Here is a 23,930-nt window from a genome sequence, read left to right on the forward strand (position 1 = left end):
ATCAGGTGTGTTAGAGCTGGAGCAACAACTCACAGGACGGGTACTCCTTAAGGACCGGTTGGGAAACACTGAGCTGGCGGACCCTATTAGGAGTGTGATCATCTGTAAAATATCGGAAATGTATCACCTAGTATGAGTTTTGTGTCATGACAAGATTACAAGCTGCTGATGGATATCCTGAATGATTTGACATTTTTTGTTAGGTGAAAGTCCTCCACCGTTATTTAATATCATAACGAGACAAAACAAGAGGCTGCATTCAAGAGTTTGAAGAGTTATTAGATGTCAAAACACTTCAGAGCAGTTGAGGAATGATTTTATTATCCATCTCAACTGAGGTAAAAAGTACAATTACCTCATTCAAACTGACACGCTCACGTCATATCTGATGGGTGTTAGAGATGGGAAATATTTCCAGATGACTTGCGAGTGCTCACATCACGGGACAACTCAGGATCATTGTAGAGTTGGCCATATTTGTTAAAAACTCTATTATTATCTGTTACGTCCAACAAGTCTGGGTCTCATTACCTTGAATGATGCCCTTTGGCCCATGTTTCTAGGCACTTTGTTATTATTGAGCACTAAATTGGATTAATCTGAGTTTCCCAGTTGTAATTATGACTTGACGTAAACAGAGTTTATAAGCCGGAAACTTATGATTACAGTAACTCCAGTATGACATGAACGTGGCAGTAATCTACCAGGATGATGTGAGCTTGCACATGATTGTTGAGCTGACTTTTGAAAACTTTTTTGCAGAACAACTCGTTTTTTGAGCCAGAGCCTTTGCTATGCCAACACGGTGGAGGCGGTGAAATGAATGATGAGTTTGCGTTTTTCACGTGGACTGGATGTTTGACAAACCAACATAACCGGAGATAAACGGCAGCATCAGAGAATTGTTAAGATTTTATTGACAGCAACCTCAGTTTTTAGAGTTTATCACGTCCTTACAAATGTAATCAGATCAGTAAATGAATCTACAAACAGTAAACCAGTCTAAATGTTTCTATTTAAGGCAAATATGTCTTTGTGTGTTTTGAATCTCTTTAGATTTCTGCATACATCAATCCATTATTTCAAGCAATCATTTAAATAAACCATCTTTAGGGGCAGAGCTTTTGTCTTTGAACTGCCAACTGTGATTCATGAAGGAAAGCTGGGAAAAAGGCTACATGTACGTACATCAGTAATAGCTGTCAAACATCATTAACGGACAATAGTTTTGTCGCTAATGGTCAAACCTGCTGTTTGAGTGTGATGTCTGCCCTGTGGTACTTCAATGCTTCATAAAGAGGCTCCACGGCTCACCAGTAACTAATTAATTCTCTAGTCACCAGAAATGACCAGAGAACTTGTGTGTGTTTGTGTGTGTTTGTGTGTGCGCATCATGACTCACATGGCTATCATTTATTCTCTCTGCCACTCCTCTTCCCTCTCATCTCTCTGGATGTAGACATCACATCTCTCACTGTCTGAGTGCTGTACAGACTGTGTTATGAATGGAAGTGCACGCCTACGTACCACAGACATGTGCCAGACAAACACTCACACACACACACACACACACACACACATAGAGCACACGCACCCCTTTGTTTGCTAAAGAAAAAGAGACAAGACGAGGTGGAAAAAATGACAATTAGAGAGAAAATGGAAAGATCCATGATGCAGAAGATCGGATTTCATAACATTGAAATGAATGAAATAGAGCCGAAACGATTCGCTGATTGACAGAATCAGTGACTATTTGGATAATTGATTAATTATTTCAGTCATTTTTCAAACAAAAACACTGTTCTCTAGTTCCATGTTGTCATATGTGAGGATTTGACTGATATGATAGTAAATTAAATATCTTTGGGCTTTGGACAGATGAAATTAGACATTTAAAGATGTTACATCGGGCTCTGAGAAATTAAAATGAATCATTTTCCAAACAATATAGACAAAAGAATTCATTGACTAACCTAGAAAATATACAGCAGACTAATCTATGATGAAAATAATTGCAGCCCAAAAATCAACTATGAGATCAGTTTTGTGAAATAACCTGCTGGAACTGACTTTTTAACTGTTATTTTATCAAATTCACAGCACTTCTTTTTCTTCTGTTTGCTTGAAATGTTTTGCTTTTGCTTTTTCTTTTTAGCATATTGATCTTTCATTAGATAGCGGCAGATGGGAGTGTGCCTTAAATACTTTGTTTCACTTAGACTTTAACAAATGACCTGTGATGGGATCGGCTATGAGCTGTAGACAAAGTCGGTCAAAACTGAAAATTGTGCAAAAGAATAGTGTACAAAGAAAAGGAGAACATGTAGGTGTTAGTTAATGGATGCTAAATTCATGTTATTTTTATTGGGATTTAAATAGGCTTTTGATTCATACTGTTAAGATTTCTGTTATAAAGTAAGAACACATTTCTGATTTCCTGTAAGGGGACGAATAGTTTTAGTGAAGGACTGCAGACTATTTGCCGACTCTTAATTTAAGATGTTTCTATGACCTGAAGAGATACCTGGACTAAAAGGGAAGCAGGGAGAGAGAGAGGGGATAAAGTATTAGCAAAGAAACAGGAGCAACGCCAGGGTGAAAAAGATGGATGGAGGATAGACTTGAATTGATGGTGTTTTTGCTCCCGGGACCTTTCCAGCCGACAGACTGGGACTCTAACAGCCCGACTCACTGGAGCTGGCATGAAGGAATACATTTCCATTTCTAATCTCCCGGCCGGTGGACAGTCAGCACAATTCAGATTTCAAAAACAAACAGGTTTTCAGGGGGGGGGGAGGCACTGCTGTGCACGAGCCCCAGTTCTTGATCTAGATCCGTCGGACTGTTTACCTCATTAAATCCACAAACATTTCCTAAGAAAACGCTTTAAATGTTCCTCATTTTCTGAAGATCATGTTATGTTCCATGCCGCTACCATGTTAGACATGTACATCTGTCAGAGGAGCTCAGATCAGTATCATCTTATGGTCTTTTATCCCTCGTTTAATGTAGGATCGTCAGTCTTCTTTCTCACCTTATTCATATTTAGTAGTAAGAGAGGAGTAGCAGGAGTAGCGGTGCGTTATAGGAAATGTGCGACGATTTTACTAAAAAAAGTCAATTTCCTCTCACACCTCTCCGCAAGCATCCTGACACCTACACCTACCCAACCACCCTGGTACCCCCCACCCCCCACCACACACACACACCAGCATATATTACCGACACTTTTGCACATGCAGGAACACACTCTCCTCATCTCATTCACACACAAACACACATACAGTCCAAAACTCATCAGCACTTTTTTTTTTCCTCTTCACTTTCCCCAGCATGCTCCATAATTATCACATAGCAGCTCATTGCACACTGAGCCATCTGTTAGTAGCTCACCCACCCCCCCCCCCACCACCCCCCCACCCCATCCCCAAACCCACACGCACGCACGCCACACGTACATGCACAACCACACACTGCCAGATGCTTAGGATCTGGGATTAATAAGACAGTCCTACCATGTATAACTAAGTTTGCAGCATATCATTAACAATTTGCAATAAGAGGATAAAGAATCTCATTGAGAGCAGAGCAGCATAAATTTAGGATCAAGCTTAAGTAGCTCTGTTGCAAAGGGAATGCACCATACAGGGAAATGTCCTAAATTTTTGTTTTTGAGTCAAGAGTGGGCAATATTAATGTATTGCGATAATAATCACAGATTCATCTCAAATAGCAATATCTTATTGTATGAAAAAAGAATGAAAAAGCATGATAAATACTAACAATACTGTGTTTTAGTCTAGATAAATCTTTTCAGGAAAATAGTTCTGAAACAATTAGTTGATTAAGCATTTAGTATGTAGACAGTTTTCTTTATTATCACTTGATCTGCAAGTATTAAATTAATTATTGAGTCTATAAAATGTCAGAAAATGGTGAATAATGCACATCACAGTTGGCATCTTTAAACTGCTTGAATATCCAAAGATATTCAACAATATGAAACCAAAAAAAGCTGCAAATTCTCACATTTGACAAGCCAGAAACCAGCAACTCTTTAAAACGAGAGTGAAAGAGTTTTTCACTATTGTCTGACATTTTATAGACTCGATGATTAATTCATTATTTGAAAAAAACAGCAGCTGATAACAAAGAAAATGGTCAGTTGCAGCTTAAATATATCCTTCAACTGTTTAAGATCTTCTACTGTGTCATGTTTTGGTAAGATTCACATGGTTCATATTAATTAGGAGATGAGAAATGTTGAGCCACAATATCTCAAAATGAGAATTTTATTCAGCAACATAACCGGCTGGTTTCCAGAGTGGCAACGAGTCCAAATTTATCCTTGGCTTTGAATGCATAACGTAGGCTGTGAAGTCATGTGAATCGCTCTGGCATTCAGTCATACAAGGCTGAAAAATCAAAGCCCAGACATTGTCCTGTTTATTTTTTCTGTTTATCAGTGACACAGCATGTTTCACTGATCATATTTGTCCATTAGAGACCCAAAACAATCTCATATCACATCCTTAATTACGTATTTACCTCGCAAATTACTCAACCCCCTTTCCGTGCACGCTATATTACGTATTCAGTTCATCACGTTCTGATTATAATGATTACAGCGCAATCAGCGCTTAAAATGCTCTTGTTCAATGATGTGTGTTTATACCAGGCTCTTTGTTTGTGCTCCCAGGTGTTTGCTACTTTAGTTTGGGTCATTAGGACGGGTGAGAACGGTGCCATTTCTTTAATGCTTTAGGTGCCATCAAATCCCAGCACTGAGGAGTCTGGACACAAACTAACTATGGGAAACAAGCCAAAAAAAAAAAAGGAAGATATAGCTACAAGGAGACATGGGTTGACATCTATACAGCCTGCACAAGTATAAAAACTGCTGACAAGTGCACCATGTTTTTTAAAAGTTACAGGAACTAGAATCTGATTTGTATCGACCTCCTGACACCGACACAATAACTAACCTGGCAGGATGAAAGATTATCCAAGCTGTTGTCCAATAAACAAACGCAGACCCGAAGCCACCAATTATAAAAAAATACATAAAGCTAAACGTCTCCGGACCAGTGTAAACAAACTGTAGCGGTGATAGCACCCTCATAATGTTTAATGAGTATCTCTTCAAGCTTAGTGGCGCCATCCTTACCGCACACTACACCTGCCAGGACCTTTGCAGCAGCCAATTAAACATCAAGCAGCACTGACACCATGATAAATTACACCTGCTGTACGTAATTTATATATTTTCGTTATCATGTAGCTGCCTGCACATCAGTCGCAGAGCTGGAGCATGATCAAACATCCTCACTTTGCCTCTACGCGGCTTTAGAGGGGATTTCTACATTTCTACTGTGTGTGTGTGTGTGTGTGTGTGTGTGTGCGTGTGTGTGTGTGTGTGTGTGTGTGTGTGTAGGGGGGGACTCCCTGTCTTCAATTATTTACAGGAAGCCCTCATGCATCTGTGACTTTCAGCGACAGGCTGAGGAAGCCAAGCAGAGCAGCACAGATCTCCTTTCTTTCTCCTCTCCCGATTACTCTTCTTCTCTTCCTCCTATCCCTTTGTCTACAATCTTTTTCCTCCTTCCTCTCCATATTTTTTCCTCTCCTCTCTACAATCTCCCTCTCTCCTCTCCATCGCTTTTCCTCTTCTGTCTACAACCTTTTCCCTCCTCCCTCTCCATCAATTTCTCTCTCGTCTACAACCTTTTTTTTCTCTATCTCTTCCTCCTTTGTCTAAAACCTTCCTCCCTCGTCTTTTCCTCTTATGTCTACACCCTTTTCTGACCTTTCTCTTCGTTTTTTTCTCTTCCGCCTAGAACCATTCCCTTTCTTCATTCTTTCCTTTCTTCTCATATTTCCCTTTCATTTACCTCCTCGCATGTCCTCTTTGTCTTCTCCTTTCCCCTCCCATGCATTCCTATTCCCCACACCCCCCCCCCTCTTCTCTTCTTTCCTCTCTTCTCCTCACACATCACCTCCTCTCTGGTTCCTGTCATATCCACCCAAAGACAAAAAAAAAAACAAAAAAAACAAAAAGCAAAACAAAAGAAACAAAAGGGGAAGAAAGAGGGATGATGCGAAAGAGAAGAGACGCAAGTGGAAGAGTGTGAGCTCTCTCTGAAGAGTCAGCATGGAAATAATTCATATTCCGCTCAAGCAGATCTCCTCACAGCCGACCGCGCCTCCTCCACCTCACTTCTCCTCCACTTGCTCTTACAACCTCCTTCTCCACTCCCTTGTGTCAGTGTTTTGGCAAGGTTTTCACTAATTTTTCATTTACCACTCAGAATCATTGATGCTTCGGGAGGGAATGCATCTGGGGTGACATTTAAGGACACTCAAACTAACAATTAACAAATATTAAAAGAATTAACAGTCATTTAACGTGCGCTTGTCCATAATCTGACAAATATGTGCCAGTAGAATCCATTAAAAGCAGCTTATCTGTCTTTTTCCATCTCACTCTCTCTCTCTCTCTCTGTCTAATGAACCTGTACCCGATCTTCAGCCTTGTTTTCATCTCTTACAAAACCTCAAAATAGGTCTCTCATATTGTCTTCTGACGAGGCAAAAAGAAGTGATTCATGCTTTTATTATATTATGCACCGCCTGCTGTAACTCTGTATTCTTGTCTGAAAAACTCAGCCAAGCTTTTCACGGGAACTAAAAAGAAACTTCATATCATTTTAGGCTGACACTACAGTCGCTTCCAGCTGACAATTAATGCCTTAGCCCCCAGCTTATAGATCAGAGCTTTTATCTCCAAATGTATATCCATAATCTTGGCCTTTCCTGTTATGGATGTAACTCAAAAGGTGCTTGAAAAAATGCATATCTGTGCAAGAACATTACCTATTGATAGTAAATTCTCCTTTAAATGTTAAAGGTTGCACATTTTCAAGCAAATTCCCTCTGTAACTGCTCCATTTTGCCCTCTTTTGCTCAGTTAGCTGTCCTTCAGACAGAGCAGACGGGGGGGCTCCCCAGACAGACCCCGGTCCCTGGATGCAGTAAATGCGAGGGTCTGTACACTGGATAACTGAGAGGAGTTGGACTAAAATTACCCAGCGCTTCCTCTGATGAGAAAATAGCGGGTGAAATCTGTTTAAAGAATGTAATTGGTTCATTCATCCCAGCTCAGATCTTCAGCTCTGTCTTTTTTGACTGGTGTGGAAAAGATGCACCTTTCTGAAACTCTGACAGACAAATATTTGGATTTACTCTTGTGGATAAAGCGAGACCTTATGAATGACAAGAAAGCCATCAAAACAAGAACCCTGCTTTCATTAGAATATGACGATTTAAAACCAAATTGCCAGGGATAATCTGGATAAACAATAGATCATTTTCATTTAATACCCACAATTTTCCACAGAGAAACATTAAGCCTGCAGCAGGTACAACAAAAGTCTGAAAAAAAGAGACACAGCTAAACTGACACTGACACGTTGGACCGGCGGGTGTATTTACACACTTTGGCGTGATACCAGGTTGGACTCCCACACCGCAGCGTTAATCACAACAACTCTGTGGGCTGTCAAAAAAACTGAAACAAAACATGTCTTATTTGTGGACGCCGGGCCTTTCAGAATCGTCCATTCTCATGAGTCCATGCCTGCGTATATAAGTGTGTTTGTGTGTGTGTGCACGTGCTTACCGAGGAGTAGAGGTGACCCTCTCCGTTCATGGCGATGTAGAGGCCGGTCTTGACTGATTGGATGGCCACGACTCTCAGACCCACAGGAATTAAGTTAAACAGAGCTGAGGACAAAAACAGACAGACTGACTTAATGTGTGTGTTTCTCTTCTTGAAGTACGGCGCTCTGAGAGCCGTAATGTAGGTCGGTCTGTTGCTCAGTTGGTTTCGGTTAGTTGGTGGGATGAAGACGCAGCTTTTGGACTCTGAGTTTTGTGAGAGAGGAATGTAACTTCTACTTTAAAAAAAGCCTAAAACTCACAGTTGCTGTAGCTCTATAATACAATTAAGGTAATATTATGAGAATAAACCAGTAACACCAGTAAACAGTTATTTTCTTGAGGTGTTGCTATATCACTATTTTCCAAAAAGGGTTAGAATATAATCAATATATCTCAGTTATATAAGAGTTGTCACACCGCCATTGATTTGTATCATCACAGGTAGTATGTATGTTTTAATCTAATTTTAGAAATGAAGAATAATTTAGGGGCAAAATGCAAGAACGTCACATAATGAGTCATATGAGTCATGTAGATAAATTAAGAAGAAGAAATAACACGTATTGCAACGTTTAGTTATGAGTAAGACCTTTTTTGGCATCGAACTCTTTATATTTGTAACTGTATGGCTTTAAGATGACTAATAAATGACAGCTGTAGTAATAAATGGCATTCATCAAGTTGAAACAAGCAGTTTTATGAAACGTTTGTTCAGTTAAGAGGGTTTCCTGAATCTGATTTCATGGAAAATAAGTAAGAAAAAATAAAATAAAATAAGATTTCTGCATGAAGTCAATCGTATATGAAGCAACTTTTGACTCGTGGGATTAAGTAATTGTTCCATAACATTTTAATATCAGCCTATTCTTGCATAATCTTTTTTTTCAAAGGCTCATGCAATGTTATTAGAAGAACAGCAGTCAGTGATGATAAATGAACAGACAGCTGATCACACCCTCGTAGCCTTGGGCAGATATTTAAAAAGACAATTATAGTGTCACTGGTGTTTTGTTCACTTCCTGCAAACCCTTCTGTATCTCTCTAGAAGTGTCTAGTTGTGAGATGTTTTTTCTTTACGTTTTGAAGGAAATATTTCGATAAAATGGTGTCTTATCTCTTAGTAAAAAAAAAAAAGAGATAGAAATCAAGCTTATTGATACAGCGTATTATATAACATCAGCTTTTGTTTGGGAGACTGAACAAGAGAAATCATGTAATGAATGATGAAGTGGTTTACAAGCAGATGGCAGTAACACAACTCTCACAGACTTCTGTATTGGTTTTCTTATTTCTATCAAAAGGTTTTGTATTTTTATATAAAAAAAAAATAAGTCCATAGCCTGATAGCAGCATTATGATCCAAATTGGCAGAATCAGCTATTCAGTTACACTAATAGATTACTTTGACAGACTTTTTGTGACGTAGAAATCAAAAAGTTGTTTTACGTGACATTTGGAGTTTAAGGTGTGTGAACAATCCTTTGGAGGTTTTAGCAAAAGTGACAAAGAAGAATCTATAATAAAAAAAAAAAGTCAGAAATCACATTAAACTGAGAGCAAATACTCCAATCACATTGGAATTGTAATTTCAGGGGGCTGATCAAATGAAGAAAACCTCTCAGCCTTCGAAATTCACACCGCACGATGAATGAATGAATTGATATTTCACTTTAACGCCGTAAAAAGACGAAGCCTGAAAATGAATATTATTATACAACATTTGCACTGTGATATATTCCTGTATCTAGCTCCACTCTGCTGTGAAAATGTGACAATTATTATGTCGATGATTGGCTGTCATGAGCTGTGACCTTTCAAGGTTGTTGAAATTCTTCGGTCTCCCACTGAGGGCAGCTGAAATCACACCCCTTCAACCTGTATGCCTCTTATCATTACAGAGGTATCGATTAGCCGGCTGACAGCGCAGACAGTGGAGTTGTTATGACAGAAACAATGTCAAACTAGATTCAAGGCGAATCCTAAGTATGTTGCTGTAAAGTTGATAAAATCAGGGCTAAAATTTCATCAAGAATGTACATATTTCCAAAGGTAAATGTGGTAAATGTTCAGATTGAGCAGATAGATATCACAAAAAAATAGATTTTTCTTTTTAGAGCTAATGTCTAACCATGAAAAAAGAACTCCATTATGCTGGAGGAACAATATGAAGATAAAAAATTGTGTAATTGGTATAAAATCATAACATAACAATGACCCATAATGAAGGGCTTGATAGTAGATGTGCTATTAGTCCTGTTGCTTTTCCTTCTAATCAAGGGCTGATTACACCTGGGATACCTGAGCCCTCATTAATCAAGGTTGCATAGAAATGGTTGTTAAGCATCTCCAACAACCAACATTTACAATGTTCAGATCGAGCAAAAAGAAACGCATCAAATGTGCAGAAGTACACCTGCAAGTAATCATCCTTGATAAATATCACACTTTCTTAAACCACTGTTACACTCACACAGCCTTCATTAACATAAAGATTTGCCCTCGGCTGATTAGAGACGGTAACAACCGTCTCTTTAAATGCTGCGGGAAAATGTCACTGATGTCTCTCCTCTCTGCTGAACACGGCTCAGCCACGAACAAACTGACAAACAAATGAAAAAAATTAAGCTTGGCAACAAGTGCGAGCTGCAGTGAATCCTGTTTGATCTACACGCCAAGCTGTGGCAGAAATGTTCAAAAAAAAAAAAAAAGTGATGTGAAGACATTTGCCAAAAAAAAAAAAAATAAGAAATCATAGTAAACAAGTGGGACATTGCTACAACAGGCGGACGGCAAAGAGCAACCGGCTCAGCCAATACGGAGAGGACACTTTGGACCAGTGAGTTGTCTGCTGTAGTGATTACTGATGAGCATTTGATTTTCTCTAAGCCGAGCACATCAGAATATTGCAAAGGCTACATTAATCAATAAAGCATCCATCTGCAGCTCCTCGCTGAAGGCAGCGTCGGGTGCAGAGGTCCAATAAACTTAGCCTTAAAAACAAAATCCTTTGAACCGCCACTTGTCGCTTTCAGCCGAACAGTTGCTTTGCTCTCTGAAAACACACTTGCCTGCACGAAATGTCCCGAAAACCTCCATTAAAACAAACCGAGGCGTTCTAAACACAATATTGCTGCCTCATTGCTGTCTTTATGATTGCGTATACTGTGAATTTGCAGTCAATATGCATAGTGTGTAGATGGTATGGCTAGAAATAGGAGACATTACTAGGATTCATCAGATTATATGGTCCCATTCTCTCCTTTTCACACTGAGAGGAGAAAAATCATCTCTCGACCTTCATCCAATCGGATGAGGATCGAGAGACTGACACGTTGTCTCCAAATAACTATTTGGCCTTAAGAGAGACTGTCATGGCTTTTCCTTTGCTATGATGAAATTCTGGTTTTGGGCTGCAACTCTCCTCATTGTTGTTTTGAGCAATGATTTTTCTCTTTTTCTGATTTTCTCTTTTTCCTTTCAGATTCTTGTTGCTGTGCCTCACAATCATTCGTTGTCAAGAAAAGCACAATGCTGCTCCTCTACATGCGTGTAGTTAAGCCTTAGTGTTGATAAATGAAGAACCCAAATGTAATTGACTGGTTGACTGTACAGAAAGTCAGCAGGGCTCTGTGCACTAATGATTCGGATTAAGTGTGAGTGTTTTACACCCACGTTTACCAAGTTTACCTTCAAAAATGCACATCACACCTGATTGTGTACAGTGTTTATCAGTGTGTGTGTGTGTGTCTACTAACAGGAGTTGGTGCTGTCGTCTTTGGTCCCGTCCATACTTCCATCCTGGCCCATCTGGAGATAGAAGCCCTGCCTGCAGAACAACCTGGTCACTATGCCCTTCAGCTGTGGTTCTACACAACACAAACACAAGGACAAGGACGAGAGAAGAAGGGAGAAGAATTGAATCGCTGTACATCATACGAACGTTAAACCAGCAAATGCAAATAAAACGAGGCAAAACTTGAAATAAGGTTGGTCAGCTTAGACAGAATGATTTATCAATGATTCACGTTCAAATGCAAAAACTTCTCCAAGGCACATCTGAGATACAATACAGTTTGGCATTAAAGGACACACGTGATGTGACCACATGTGACCTGCTGCATCCTGAGGGATTTCCTGTGGGGGGGGTTGGGGGGGGGGGGGGGACCAGTCAAGCACATCCAATCCATTACAGGATTCTTGGACTAATCCTTCCTTCGTGATCATTGTTCCACTTGAATAAGTTTGATAAATTATTTCTGAACCTTTGATGGTAAAGAGCAGCCTTATAATGGCTTTAAATCTGTTATGTTTACTATTTATCTATCCGGCGATATAATGGTTTGCAGATGTGATTTTCTAGATCAAACCTCAGATAATTGCGTGTATCTTTTGATGTGATGGTTTCTCCCCCATCTAAAGAAGTGTTTCAAAGCTCTGGTATGACAATAATCTATTTAAAAATACAGATTATTGTCACAAATAATTAGATGCAGATGTTTACATCACGTCATTACATTCAATCATTGTTGCTCCAATGCAGGTTTTTTTTAAAATTCTCAGTCACTGGGTGCTGTGTTCTCGGTTATTTCATGTTGCTTCAATTAAACAGTCATTTCTGCCTCTCACTGTGTGAATCCCGCATCTCACCATCAAATGCAAAATTGCTGAGATAAAACACAATGAATAAAACAGCTGCTGGGAAAGAGAGACAAGAGAAAGACAGATCAAGTAAGAAAGGAGATGAGAAGGAGCTGAGAGACAAAAACTGACACTAGATAAAGATGGAGAAGGAGAGACTAACGGAAAGATAGAAAGAAAAAGACTACACCAGCGTTAGCTTTAGGTGAGATAATAGTAGTGCTTCTTCAGCAGGTACAGACAGGCGTTTTTCCATCCTCATCATCATCATCACTCTCACCTCTTCTGCTTTAGATAGCACGCTTTTTCCATACGCTCACATTAGCCGGCCCGGTGAAACGATTCATTTAATATGGCTCCTCTCACACTCACATGCATGTGACCACACCCATTCCTCCCTCTGTAAAACTACCACATCACCGCTGACTTCGGCTGGGTCGGTGCAGCTACGCTAAAGCAGGGTGGGAATCCCCTTTGAACATGTGTGTGTGAGAGAGACAGAGAGTAAATGTGTGAAAGTATACCCTAATGCACAGAGACAGAAAAAAAAAAAGCCAAAGCTGACCCAGTTTATGAAGAGTGTATGTGTGTGTGTGTTTGTGTTTGTGTGTGTGTGTGTGTATGAAAGAGAGGCAGGGGTGTTTTCCATCTTTGTGAAGGATCCATCTTGTGCAGCAGGGGAGAAGGAGGGAAGAGGAGCCGTGAGGCTTGCAACCAGCACTCAAATTGACAAAATTCCCAGCACACTATTTAGCATGTTGTATAGAGCGGTCAATGATAAATCAAGACATTCGCTGACAAGGATCACCCACCACTGGGAAGGTTTTGTCATCAGTATGCAGGTGTACTCTTTTTATTGAAGGATAACCCACGACTCCACTATCTGGTAGTGTTAATCACACATTTACTGATTTAAATTCCTGTATGGCTGCTTTAAACCACATTTAGCATTTGACAAGTTAGGTTTCCTTTCTTCAATAACTGCCTTTTTTTCTAGTTTCCCTCTCATGCTGCTTTATGGTTCAAAATAACAGTCCACCTGCTCGGCATCTGCGTGTCAGAGCAGAGGAGGAACTGCCCACTGCAGACGGACCGAAATCAGCCACATTTCAATCTAACCGACCTTGTTTGTGTGACGCACAGCCTGAAGAAGCTGCTGGAAATGTTGCTTTTTTATTATTGTCTCTTATCTTTTTCGAGAACTTGTCACATCTCCTATATTTTATCTGTTACATTTTAATTAATAAAAGATCATGTATAATGTTTATACATACCTAAAATAGACCTGGATGTATGGCAGAGAGTGTACCTGCCAGCCTGACTTTACATTTATTCATCTGTCTTTCTGTTGGCTAAAAAAAAAACCCTGTTTGATGTGGATATATTACAGCAGGTGCATTTCAGTGGTGGCATGTAATAACAGAAAACCTTTGCTGGCTGGTGATATGAGTCAGCCAATGGGAATGTTCGAGGCCATAAAGTTTATTTTTAAGAGAAGTTTTTTTTTTTTTTTTAGAAAGACATTTACATTTCTCAAAGAAACTTTAATTATCACATCAGCATTAGCATCAAAAACTACATTACCCAATAACCTTTTTTCTAGAGGCTATGATTTGAATGTCAAGGTCACAGTAAATATCTCCAATTCTGGCTTTTTTTTTCTTACCAGGTCACTGTCCACTCTCTCGGAGTGATCGAACGAAGCGACAGATCAAAATGTGGTCTTGTGTCTACACTTGTGTGCAAATTTTAAATCAAACTGTAATGATTGAGGACAAACATCACGGTACATGTGCTATAATTTATCTTGATATAGATTTTTAATCACATCCCTATTATAAGTGCAATTACAGTTTCAAATGGTGTTATTGTTGGTGTTTGCATAGATTCCTGCTGTAATGGATGAAAAATCAATACTTCTCCACGGGGGAACCGTACTGCTGCATCCACTCATCATCTATTTATCTGTCTATTCATCCGTCCGACATCCAGTTATCCATTTAATCATACTGCCGACCTGACGTGCCGAGCCGTTGCCACAGTGACATTCCCACAATCGTCAAGGTGATATTCCCATTCCTCCCAGTAACTCCATATCCTGTCTGTTACTAGGGAAATTCCCATTCTCGCGTTGCCATGACAACAGTCTCGTGATTCCAGACTGTTCCAGTGGAAGGGTATTCCCCCATCCACACAGACATACACACACACACACACATACAGTACACACTCACACACAGCTATATTTTCATCATAATGTGATCTGATTCAATCAGTCAGCCCGTCAAGCTGCCGTGCTGATTTGACGTGTCATATTGTCAGTTAATTTGCCCCAGTCTGAGTCTAAATACAGTGTTTAACACGGTATAAAATATCAGCATGGGTGTCTTATACATGCGATGCATAAAAGGCATTCTGTATTTCTTTCTCTCCCTCTCGTTTACACACACACACACACACACACTGAGCAGATTCAACAGCACCCAAGTGAAGAATTTACAAGGAGCAACTGAATGCGTTTCAGTCTCATATAAATCAGAGTGATGAGTGATTAGAGGGACGCTCAGGGTGAAGAAAAGAGCAGATTTCTTGTTAAAGTAATGGTAGAACAATTAGACCTGGCTGAGCTACAGTAAATGTCCTTCATCCCTAATACGGCAGCAATGACGCAGTTTGTTTGATTGTGTATCTACAATAATAATTAGTAAGAGTCTCTGAATTCAGGTTGTCCTAATGAGACAGTTCAGATTTTATACACGTCTGCACCACATGTCATCATTGTCTTTGACTTGAAAGGAGACTGTAGATGCCGTGTTGTCTTAGTACTTCTTAAAAGGCTTTTCCAGCCTTGACAAGAATACAATTCAGAGGGAAACACTGACGTCATCTATCGATTTTCCATACCTGCTTATGCATTGATTGAAAGTCAGGGGGAACACGCTGTACAGAGAGCCGGTCCAACAGAGGTGACAGAGCTGCCCCACACTGAATAACATCACTTAAATATTAAATGCTGGTTAAGATTTTTTTTTACTTCTTATATTTATAGTTCCTAATTTTCCCCAGCAGTGAATCATCATTTTAGCATAATCTCATCCTCTCAGTGACTACGCAGAGTTCATGACCATGCGTGAGGGCGGGACACGACATGAACAAAAATCAAGGAAATCAAGAGCTTTGTGGTTCAGCTCCCTCCCCGACAGGAGAACATTTTTAATCTTGCTTAAACACCCAGAGATACCTAATTCACCTCCCTCACTAACACCACCACCACCACCTCGCTGGAACGGACACGTTGTTGTGGTTTGAGCAGTTTGTGAACATATGTGAGCTTAGAAAAAAACGTTGTTCGGAGGCTTGTCGTCCTGTTAGCGACATCAATGTCAGACTCGGCTCAGATAAGAGGCCAGAACATCAAGGACATTTAGGTGAGCTAGAGCACAAAGTCTGTTTCATATTCATTTATAAAGGGACACACTTTTAGTAAAATTTCCTTCATTTTTGGTAAATTCTTCTGGTTTCTAGATTTTTCTTACATTTTTTTATTTGTTGCATATTAGGAACTTTTTTATTATTTGTTTGCAAAGTAATGTAAGATGTTGTGTACTTCTCTGACATATGTTTCTCCACTGCAACTGTATTTTTTGTGTCTTATAAGACCATATAGGCTGAACACCTTTATGTGCATGACAATGAATAAAATAACAGACATTTGCATTTGCAGACATCACCTCAGGCTAGCGATGAAATTGCCATTTTTCACCCTTCTCTCACATTTTATATATCAAACAATTAAATATATTGCCGCATTGACCTATAATGATAATAATCATTTGTTACATCCCTATACTTCTCACTCCACACTTTCTTGTTCTCTCTTTGCTACGAATAGGACAAAGTCTATATTTTCATGCAAATATCATTCCAACTGACAGCTGTGTCATTTCTTGCTGCTTTATGGTACAAAATCACAGTCCACCTGCCCGGCATCTGTCTGTCAGAGCAGAGGAGACATCAGAACCCACTGCCCACTGCAGACAGACCAAAATCAGCCACATTTCAATCTCACTGTCCTTGTTTGTGTGACGCACAGTCTGAAGAAGCTGCTGGATGTTTTTTTTATTGTCTCTTATCTTGTTTGAGAATGCGTCATGTCCTTTATATTTCATCTGTGACATTTTAATTAATAAAAGATCATGTATAATAATTAAATGTAACTAAAATAGACCTGGATGTATAGAGTGTGTCTGCCAGCTTGGCTTTGCTTTCCTACATACTGCTGAGTAAAATCCTGCCACAGCAATACAATTAATTCTTCGCTCGGATATCAAAAATTATAATAATATTAATAACAGCATACTGACTAGCTGTGGACAGGAAAGAGCCTCCATACTATCAGGAGAGGATTGATATCACATTTCTAATAAAAAGCCCATTTTGGCTCCATGTCAGTCTCACTCTGGCTGATAAAAAATACGCAAAATTAAGCTGCATTGATCATTTAAGCTTTGATTGAGCCATGAAGGCTGCAGATTGGTTTGAGCCGGGTCTGCCTGTCTCACCTTCACAAAACCTCTGGAAGACAGTGGGGGATATTGGCAAATCTCTCACACAGAAAACACACACACACACACCCACACACACACACACACAGACAGAGAGACAGAGACAGAGCACAGAGATTGTGGATGTTGCCAAGCTTTCACCAGCAGCTCTCACAGCTGGGAACACAGAGGAGGGAGAGACAGAAGGAAGGAAAGGAGGAGGCAGCAAAGGAAAGAAGGGAGGAGAGGAGAGGAGAGGAGTGGAGAGGAGAGGAGAGGAGAGGAGAAGCTGTTGTCTTTTCTCCCTAGAAAAGAAAGAGGAGAAAAAGGCAGGAAAAGTAAAATGAAGCTGGGAGGAGGGATGGAAAGATCCAAGGTAGGAGGGGGGGGAGGATTAGGACGGAGGAGGAGGAGGAGGAGGAGGAGAAAGGAGGAGGAAAGGAAAGAAAAATTGGGAGGGGAGTGAAGGAGGAACAAATGCGGAACTGAGGAGGAGAGGAGAAGTGGCTGTTGTCATCTAATTCTTCCTTAAAAGGAAAGAATGGCAGAAGGGAAGAAGGGAGGACAAGTAAAATGAAGCTGGAAGAAGGGACGAAAAAGATCAAAGATATGGGGGATGACTGGAGAGGAGGCAAGCAGGAGGAGGAGAATAAAGGAGGTGACGAAAAAAGGTCAGAAATGGAAGATAATGGAGGATGATGGAGAGGAGAGGAGGCTGTTGTCATCTTCTTTTCCCAAAAAGGAGAGAATGGTGGAGGGGAGCAAAGGAAAGAAGAAGATGGAGGTATGAAAAGATCTAAGACAAGGAAGGGAGGATTAGGATGGAGAGGAGAGAGAATGAGGAGAAGAGGAAGAGGAGGTGGAGAAGGAGGAGGAGAGCAAGAAAAGGGAACTAAAGACAAAAAGAAAGTAAGAAATGGAAAGATGCAATGAAGGAAGGAGAAAAGAGGAGAGGAGGTGATTGTGGAAGGAAAAAAGGGAGGAAAAGTAGGAAAAGGAGGTGACAGGGAAAAGGGAAAACGAGTGAAGAAGAAGAGTGATGGAGAGAAACAGGAAGAGGAAAGTACGAGGAGGAAAAGGGAGAGGAAGGGAAGGAGAGGAGAGGAGCGGTGAGGAGAAAAGAGATCACCTCCTACTCCCATCTGGAATCTGGCTCTCAGACCACACAAAATTCCCGTCACTCACCAGAGCAAACTGGTGAAAACCAAGTCCTATCAACATGACTCCTCACGTTCGCCTCCTCTGTGTTTCTCCTCCCCTCCTCTCATTTCCGACCTCCATCTCTCCTCCCTTCATCCATCCCTCCGTGCACGTCACCTGCTGGTTTCTCACACAATCAATTGATTACAACAGCACTTATCGCCTCTGCAACTGAACGCTCGCCGTAGCACACAATCACAACATTCTCATTAATCTGCATTCACATCCATAATTACTTCTCCATGCACTGACGGCACGATCCGTACCACGATTTAACTGTGATGTTAATTTGGATTAAAGAAAAACCTGAATGGTGGAAAATGTTGAGCTCCACATGAACAGAAAACTGTTTCTGTTTTGCATTCGAAAGAGGAAAAAAATCAGAGTAACAAAGAGCGAAAAAAAGTGTAATTTCAATATGAGAGAGAGGCGTTTTGCTGCTGTCGTTGTGATTTATTCTAACGTTTTAGTGATGTGAAGAGAAAGTGTGATCATGGTGATAGGGCACTTTGAATTATGAGCTGGGAAATATGAGAGAGCGAGGTAGAGATGCACGGGGAGACGGAAAAGAGAGAGAGAGACTAGACAGACTAATCTGTGGCTTCAATAATGGATGTACCTGGAAACTACTGAACCATAGGGCACTACAAGACATGACAGTGTGCGTGCGTGTGTGTGTGTGTGAGTGTGAGTGTGAGTGTGTGTGTGTGAGTGAGTGTGTTACCACAGAGGAGAGAGAGAGAGAGAGAGAGAGAGAGAGAGAGAGAGAGAGAGACAGAGAGAGGGGCGAGTCTGTCAGTCTGTGTTTATGCATGATTGGGGTGTGTGCGCGTGTATGAGCGCGCGCGCGAGTGTACATGTGTGCATCGGCCCAGGCGTTCACGTGTGATGAAGGTGCTTGTGTATGAATGTTGTCGCGCGTAAAAATGTATATGCGTGCGTGAGAGCGTGCGTTTCTGTATGTTTGTGGAAGCGCGCACATAATGCATATCAATATATTTGCGTGCGTGCGACTGTCTGTGCATGTGCATGCATGTCGCCCCCCCCCCCTCCTTTCCCCACACCTTGTCTCCGTAGCCTCCTCTTCTTCAAGCCAAATATCCGGACTTTGGAGAAGATGTCGACCAGGTTCCCGTTGCACAGCCCCTGCTTCTTACCGGGGCTCTTCCGCCGCCGGTGAGCAGTCGGTCGGTGGGCGTGTTGCTCTCTCGCCTGTCGCTTCTGCCGGATCAAACCGCTGGCGATGGCCGCTGCCATGTCTCTGCCGAAACAGCCGACACAAAACCAGCCCTGTCTCCGTCCGTGTCTCCAGTCTCTTCAGTTGTGTCCACCGGAGGGGACGGAGCGCAGACAAAACCAGACACAAACCTCCAGTCTCCGCTTTACCGGCTATAACGGCCCCATACTTCAGCCACAACGCGGTAAAGTCCAGAATAAACACACCACTTCACCTTACAGCATATTTTCTGTTGCCGTTATTCCCCAGGCCATTGATTAGAAACGCACAGCGGTTTACCTGTCCGTCACGTTTCACCGGTCTGTCTGTCAGTCAGATAACAGCAGCTGTCACTGAACGGCTCCTCCAACCGATTTTACCGGACCCCGTTTGTCAGTTTGTCTTCCCATGGTCAACAGGCGAGACCAAACACAAAACCTCTGAAAAGGGAGAATAATGCAATAATAAAGCAATTCTGTCCTCTCTCCTCTGTCCGTTTTGTGTTCCGCTGATGGAAGCGCGGATCCAGATGTGTGAAACCAGCGGCAGTCACCCAGAGCAGCACCGGAAAATGGGCGGTTTGGTTTTCAAAGTGAAAGCTTAACAGGATTTGTGTGTCTTTCAGATGGATTAGACTATAGTAGCCTAGCTATATATTAATGGCTGACATTACTAAACATGTTTTTACTTTTTCAGTATGGTGTTTATTGTATTACTAATCTTTTAGCCTAATATTCCTCTTTTATTCTTCTAGACCAGTGGTTCTCAAAGTGGGGTTTGGGGAGCCCCAGGAGTCCTTGAGAGGGTTCCAGGGGGTCTCTAGCAAAAAGGGGAATCATTTATTTTCACTATAATTCCATATATAAGTAGCACAATGACAGAATGTGTGACTATTTTGGTCTTGGGTTTCAGACACTTTCTGTAATAAAACATCTAAATGAAAAAATCTTATCAGATGGGGGACCCTGCATGGGACAAAACCCTATCTAATGGGGGTCCTTGATTAGGGGTCCTTAACGTGAAAAGGTTTGAGAACCACTGTTCTAGACATTTTGCTACCTGTTGTTGCCATCAACTGGGTCAATTTCCATTAAATAAAATCACAACTAATAGGTTCATCTCTGGATGACTATTGATAGGACACATTCCCGTTGTTTTAATTATATTAGCTATTTCATCTTTATGTCTTATATTTGCTTTTAAATGTTATGAACACTGACTGCTGCATACATTTCTCCTCCAGTATCACATATTCTTCTGAATGGCCTTTTGCTGTGACTCATTTAGTCGTCTTTTGTAATGTCCCTGCTCTTATTGACACTTGACCTTTAGTTTGCTTTTACAGGCTGCAGGCCTGACTGTGAAAGTTCTTCAAAGGTGTTTGTGCTTTTTGAAACCCTGCGTTGGCTTAAAGCTATATTTCATACTGACAAAACTCGTACAGGGGACATTAGATTAAAGGAGTGGAAATGTAGCTGCAATTTCTCTCTTAGAAATCTGCTTCAAAGGATACACTGTCAGTGATATCTAGTGTATTTTTTTTGTGTGTGTTATTTTGAAAGGAACGACCGGATGTCCTCGTGGCTGTCGTTCTGGCTGGTTTGACGTTGGAGAGCGCGAGCCACACCGCCGCTGGAGCCACGCGCCGAGCGAGCAGTCACACACGCGCTCTCAAAAACAACTTGTCATCCTCATTATGGGCCAGTGTAGGGGTGTATGAGGGGCAATACAGAATAGAATAGAATAGAATAGAATAGAATAGAATAGAATAGAGGGCATCCCTTCCCTTAGGCCGGAGTTTCCAGAGGCTTTGGTGGCCTTTTCATATAACATTTCCATTATTCTTGAACTGCGTAATTGTGTATGTTTCCATCAGATTTAAGGATATTATAATTATTTTTTGCCTAGAATCAGTCAACCAGGGCTGCAGCTGCCTCTGAGAACACTGAAGTCATGTCATCTGTATGTTTTTCTGAAAATGTTGGTTTTTAAGGTGATTTTAGTATTTGTCAGTCTCAGTATTCACTTAAAGATCCCCTCCGGACATGTTTTAAGATTAATACTCTGCTTTGAATTATAATTTGTGTCTGATATGGTTTTTTTTTTTAAAGAATTCTTAAAATTACATCCACTCCTTCTCCCTCATTGGAAAATCCAGAATTTATGAGCAAGTATTTTTATTTCAAAAGATCAACTGCTGGACACAAGATGTCTTCTTCTTCAATGAAAAGTCCATTCTTAGTGTATGTGCACATGTTTCCACATCATACTTAATGTAATAATCCAAACTAGACTAGACTGCCTTCAACATTATTTCTTCACCTTTTGGAAAAGATAACAAATAGCAGAATTGAGTAAAAAAAAAAAGTGTGAAACTCAATTTATTTAAAACATATTTCATCTCTTTCATATTTCATTTCAGATTCGGGCAAGTAAAGAATGTAAATTACATGATGAAGAAGGCAGCGCAGGCTAAACAATGAAACCTGCTCCCCTCATTACTTCATCCCACACATACTGTCTGTATTCAGCTCATGACAGCTCGTCTGAATGAACGGTTTAAAAATGCAGGAGGTGGGCTAGATTGACGGGCTGATAAAGTGGAGGGCTGCCTCACATGTCTGGTTTGTCTACTGTACACGTGCTTATAGCTTTAAAACTGGTTTCCAGCTGTAAGCTTATACTACAGGACTGGACTACAGTAAGCTCACATTTCCTCCGTCATGTGGGGCTGTAACAGGTGAGTACAACCAGTCATGTTAATACATTAAGTGCACTGTAAGGATCAGATTCGGACTATACCATACATTCTATTACATGCACATGTACTGGTTCAAGTTTTGCCGATACAGTATCTCACACGTGAGCATGAATTGGTCGTTCCAGTACAGCATGTAGGTCAACCATCTCTTCAGCTGCTGAATAGAGAGCCGAGCTGGGACCCAGCTGCACACAAAGAGCACTAAAATGACATTTTTCCTGTCTTCTAGGAAAACTGATTACAAAGAAAATCTCAAAACCTTTTCCAATCTATCCCGTCTTTACGATGAATATAGTTTGGCTGTGTTGGGGTTTTTTTGACGGCAAGGTGGAACCTCCATCATGTCAGGGATCAACAAACTTATCAGCCGGGAAAATTACAATTCTCAAGAGATATTTTGAAAGCAATGTTATTGACTTTGTAAGAAATATCCTATTGTTATTATTCATGAACTCTTAGTTTTTGTGTCCTGCTAACTAAGGATTGCAATGTCAATCATTTATTCCAACACTTTGGTGATATGATGATATATGTGGACATAATTCTATCATATTTGCTGTAGATATTCATTATTCCTGTAAGGATTCGCACTAATGTTTTCGGTGACCTTTCCTTTAGCACCGACAACAAGGTATGACTCGTGTTTCATAGGCAGGTTGCCATTAAATGTACTTATCATATTCATGCTCCCAAAGGGATGGATCATTCCCATCACTGTCAGTCCCAAATGTCAGCTTTGCATATAAGATATCTCACAGTCTAATAGGTTGATTGTCATTTAATATGCTGATCTCAATCACTGTCCCGAGGGAATGAAACCTTTTGTTTCCAATATAGACTGTTGCTATTATTACAAAAATAATAACAATAAAAATAAAAGTGTCACAATAAAAAAAAAGCAGTTAAATATATGTATTATAAGTATTTGTAGCCTGTGTTTTTTTACTTTTATGAAAATTCTTGGTTTTAAAAGTATTCCGGATAAATGAGAAGAATGAAAAGAAAGAGGGATTCATGCTTAAGTAATTTTTTTCTATGTTGTGTGGATCCAAAAAGGACTTGAGGGCAACCGGTGAAGCATATGTGATTAAAAAATAATCGGATGTCGCTTTGAGGCTTCGTGACGTCAGGTGCAGGTCGGAACACTTGAACCAAAATATTTTCAGCACCATGGACAGCAAACAGCATTGGTCTGTGTTTGTGTGTGTGTGTGCTGCAAATGAACACACACAGACACACACACACACACACACACACACACATATTATCCTCATGCCCACTTGGTGGCGCCAGAGTGTGTCTAAGCGCATGAGCCCAACAGTAGTACACTGATAACATTATTAACAGTGGTGATGCATCAGTGACACAGTAGTGCTTCATTGTGTTTGGTACATAATAATCAGGGACTCATATAAACACTATAATAACCAAATGTGGTTCTGAACACAGGTAAGAGCTTCAAGTTTATCAGATTTTTGTCTTTGAAAATGGAAAATATGTCAGTGTCATTATGTTTTTATGACTTTCTTATTCATATATTTTTCTTTGCTTGGTCCCATTCTGGCTTCAAATCAAAGACTCATAAAGACAAAACAACAGCAGCAGACTGTCATCTTGGATTTTCATATTTTTTTCCCCCCATTTCTGCAGGTAAACCCAGAATTTCTGACAGGGTCCCAGACTTTCCTTCTTTTGTTCTTGATGTTGCTGACACACTACAATTTAAATATAGAAAGTACTACTGATTCACTCTTGCTTCATCTCCCGGACAGCAAGAAAAAGAGAGAAAGATGTGTGTGTGTGTATGTATGTGTGTCTGTGTGTACTAGTGTGTATTTTATCCAGGTCAGTC

General features: G+C 40.5%; 1 protein-coding gene across 5 annotated transcripts in view; it reads right to left on the reverse strand.

Moving 5' to 3' along the window:
• The window catches only part of LOC121892137 (fibroblast growth factor 14-like), a 53,193-nt gene that overhangs the window by 7,363 nt on the left and 21,900 nt on the right, over nt 1-23,930 (reverse strand). For 2 of the 5 annotated variants that reach the window (XM_042404984.1, XM_042404985.1), the window contains exons 2-3: nt 11,475-11,585; nt 7,679-7,782 (exon numbers count right to left, since the gene is read on the reverse strand). In XM_042404984.1, coding sequence (XP_042260918.1) covers nt 7,679-7,782; nt 11,475-11,585 — 215 coding nt within the window. Of the gene's footprint in view, nt 1-7,678; nt 7,783-11,474; nt 11,586-12,637; nt 12,657-18,086; nt 18,106-19,165; nt 19,829-23,930 lie in introns of those variants that run through there. The other 3 variants (XM_042404983.1, XM_042404987.1, XM_042404986.1) reach the window with 3 other exon arrangements.

This window comes from Thunnus maccoyii, chromosome 24, assembly GCF_910596095.1.
Source record: "Thunnus maccoyii chromosome 24, fThuMac1.1, whole genome shotgun sequence".
Lineage (NCBI taxonomy): Eukaryota > Metazoa > Chordata > Actinopteri > Scombriformes > Scombridae > Thunnus > Thunnus maccoyii.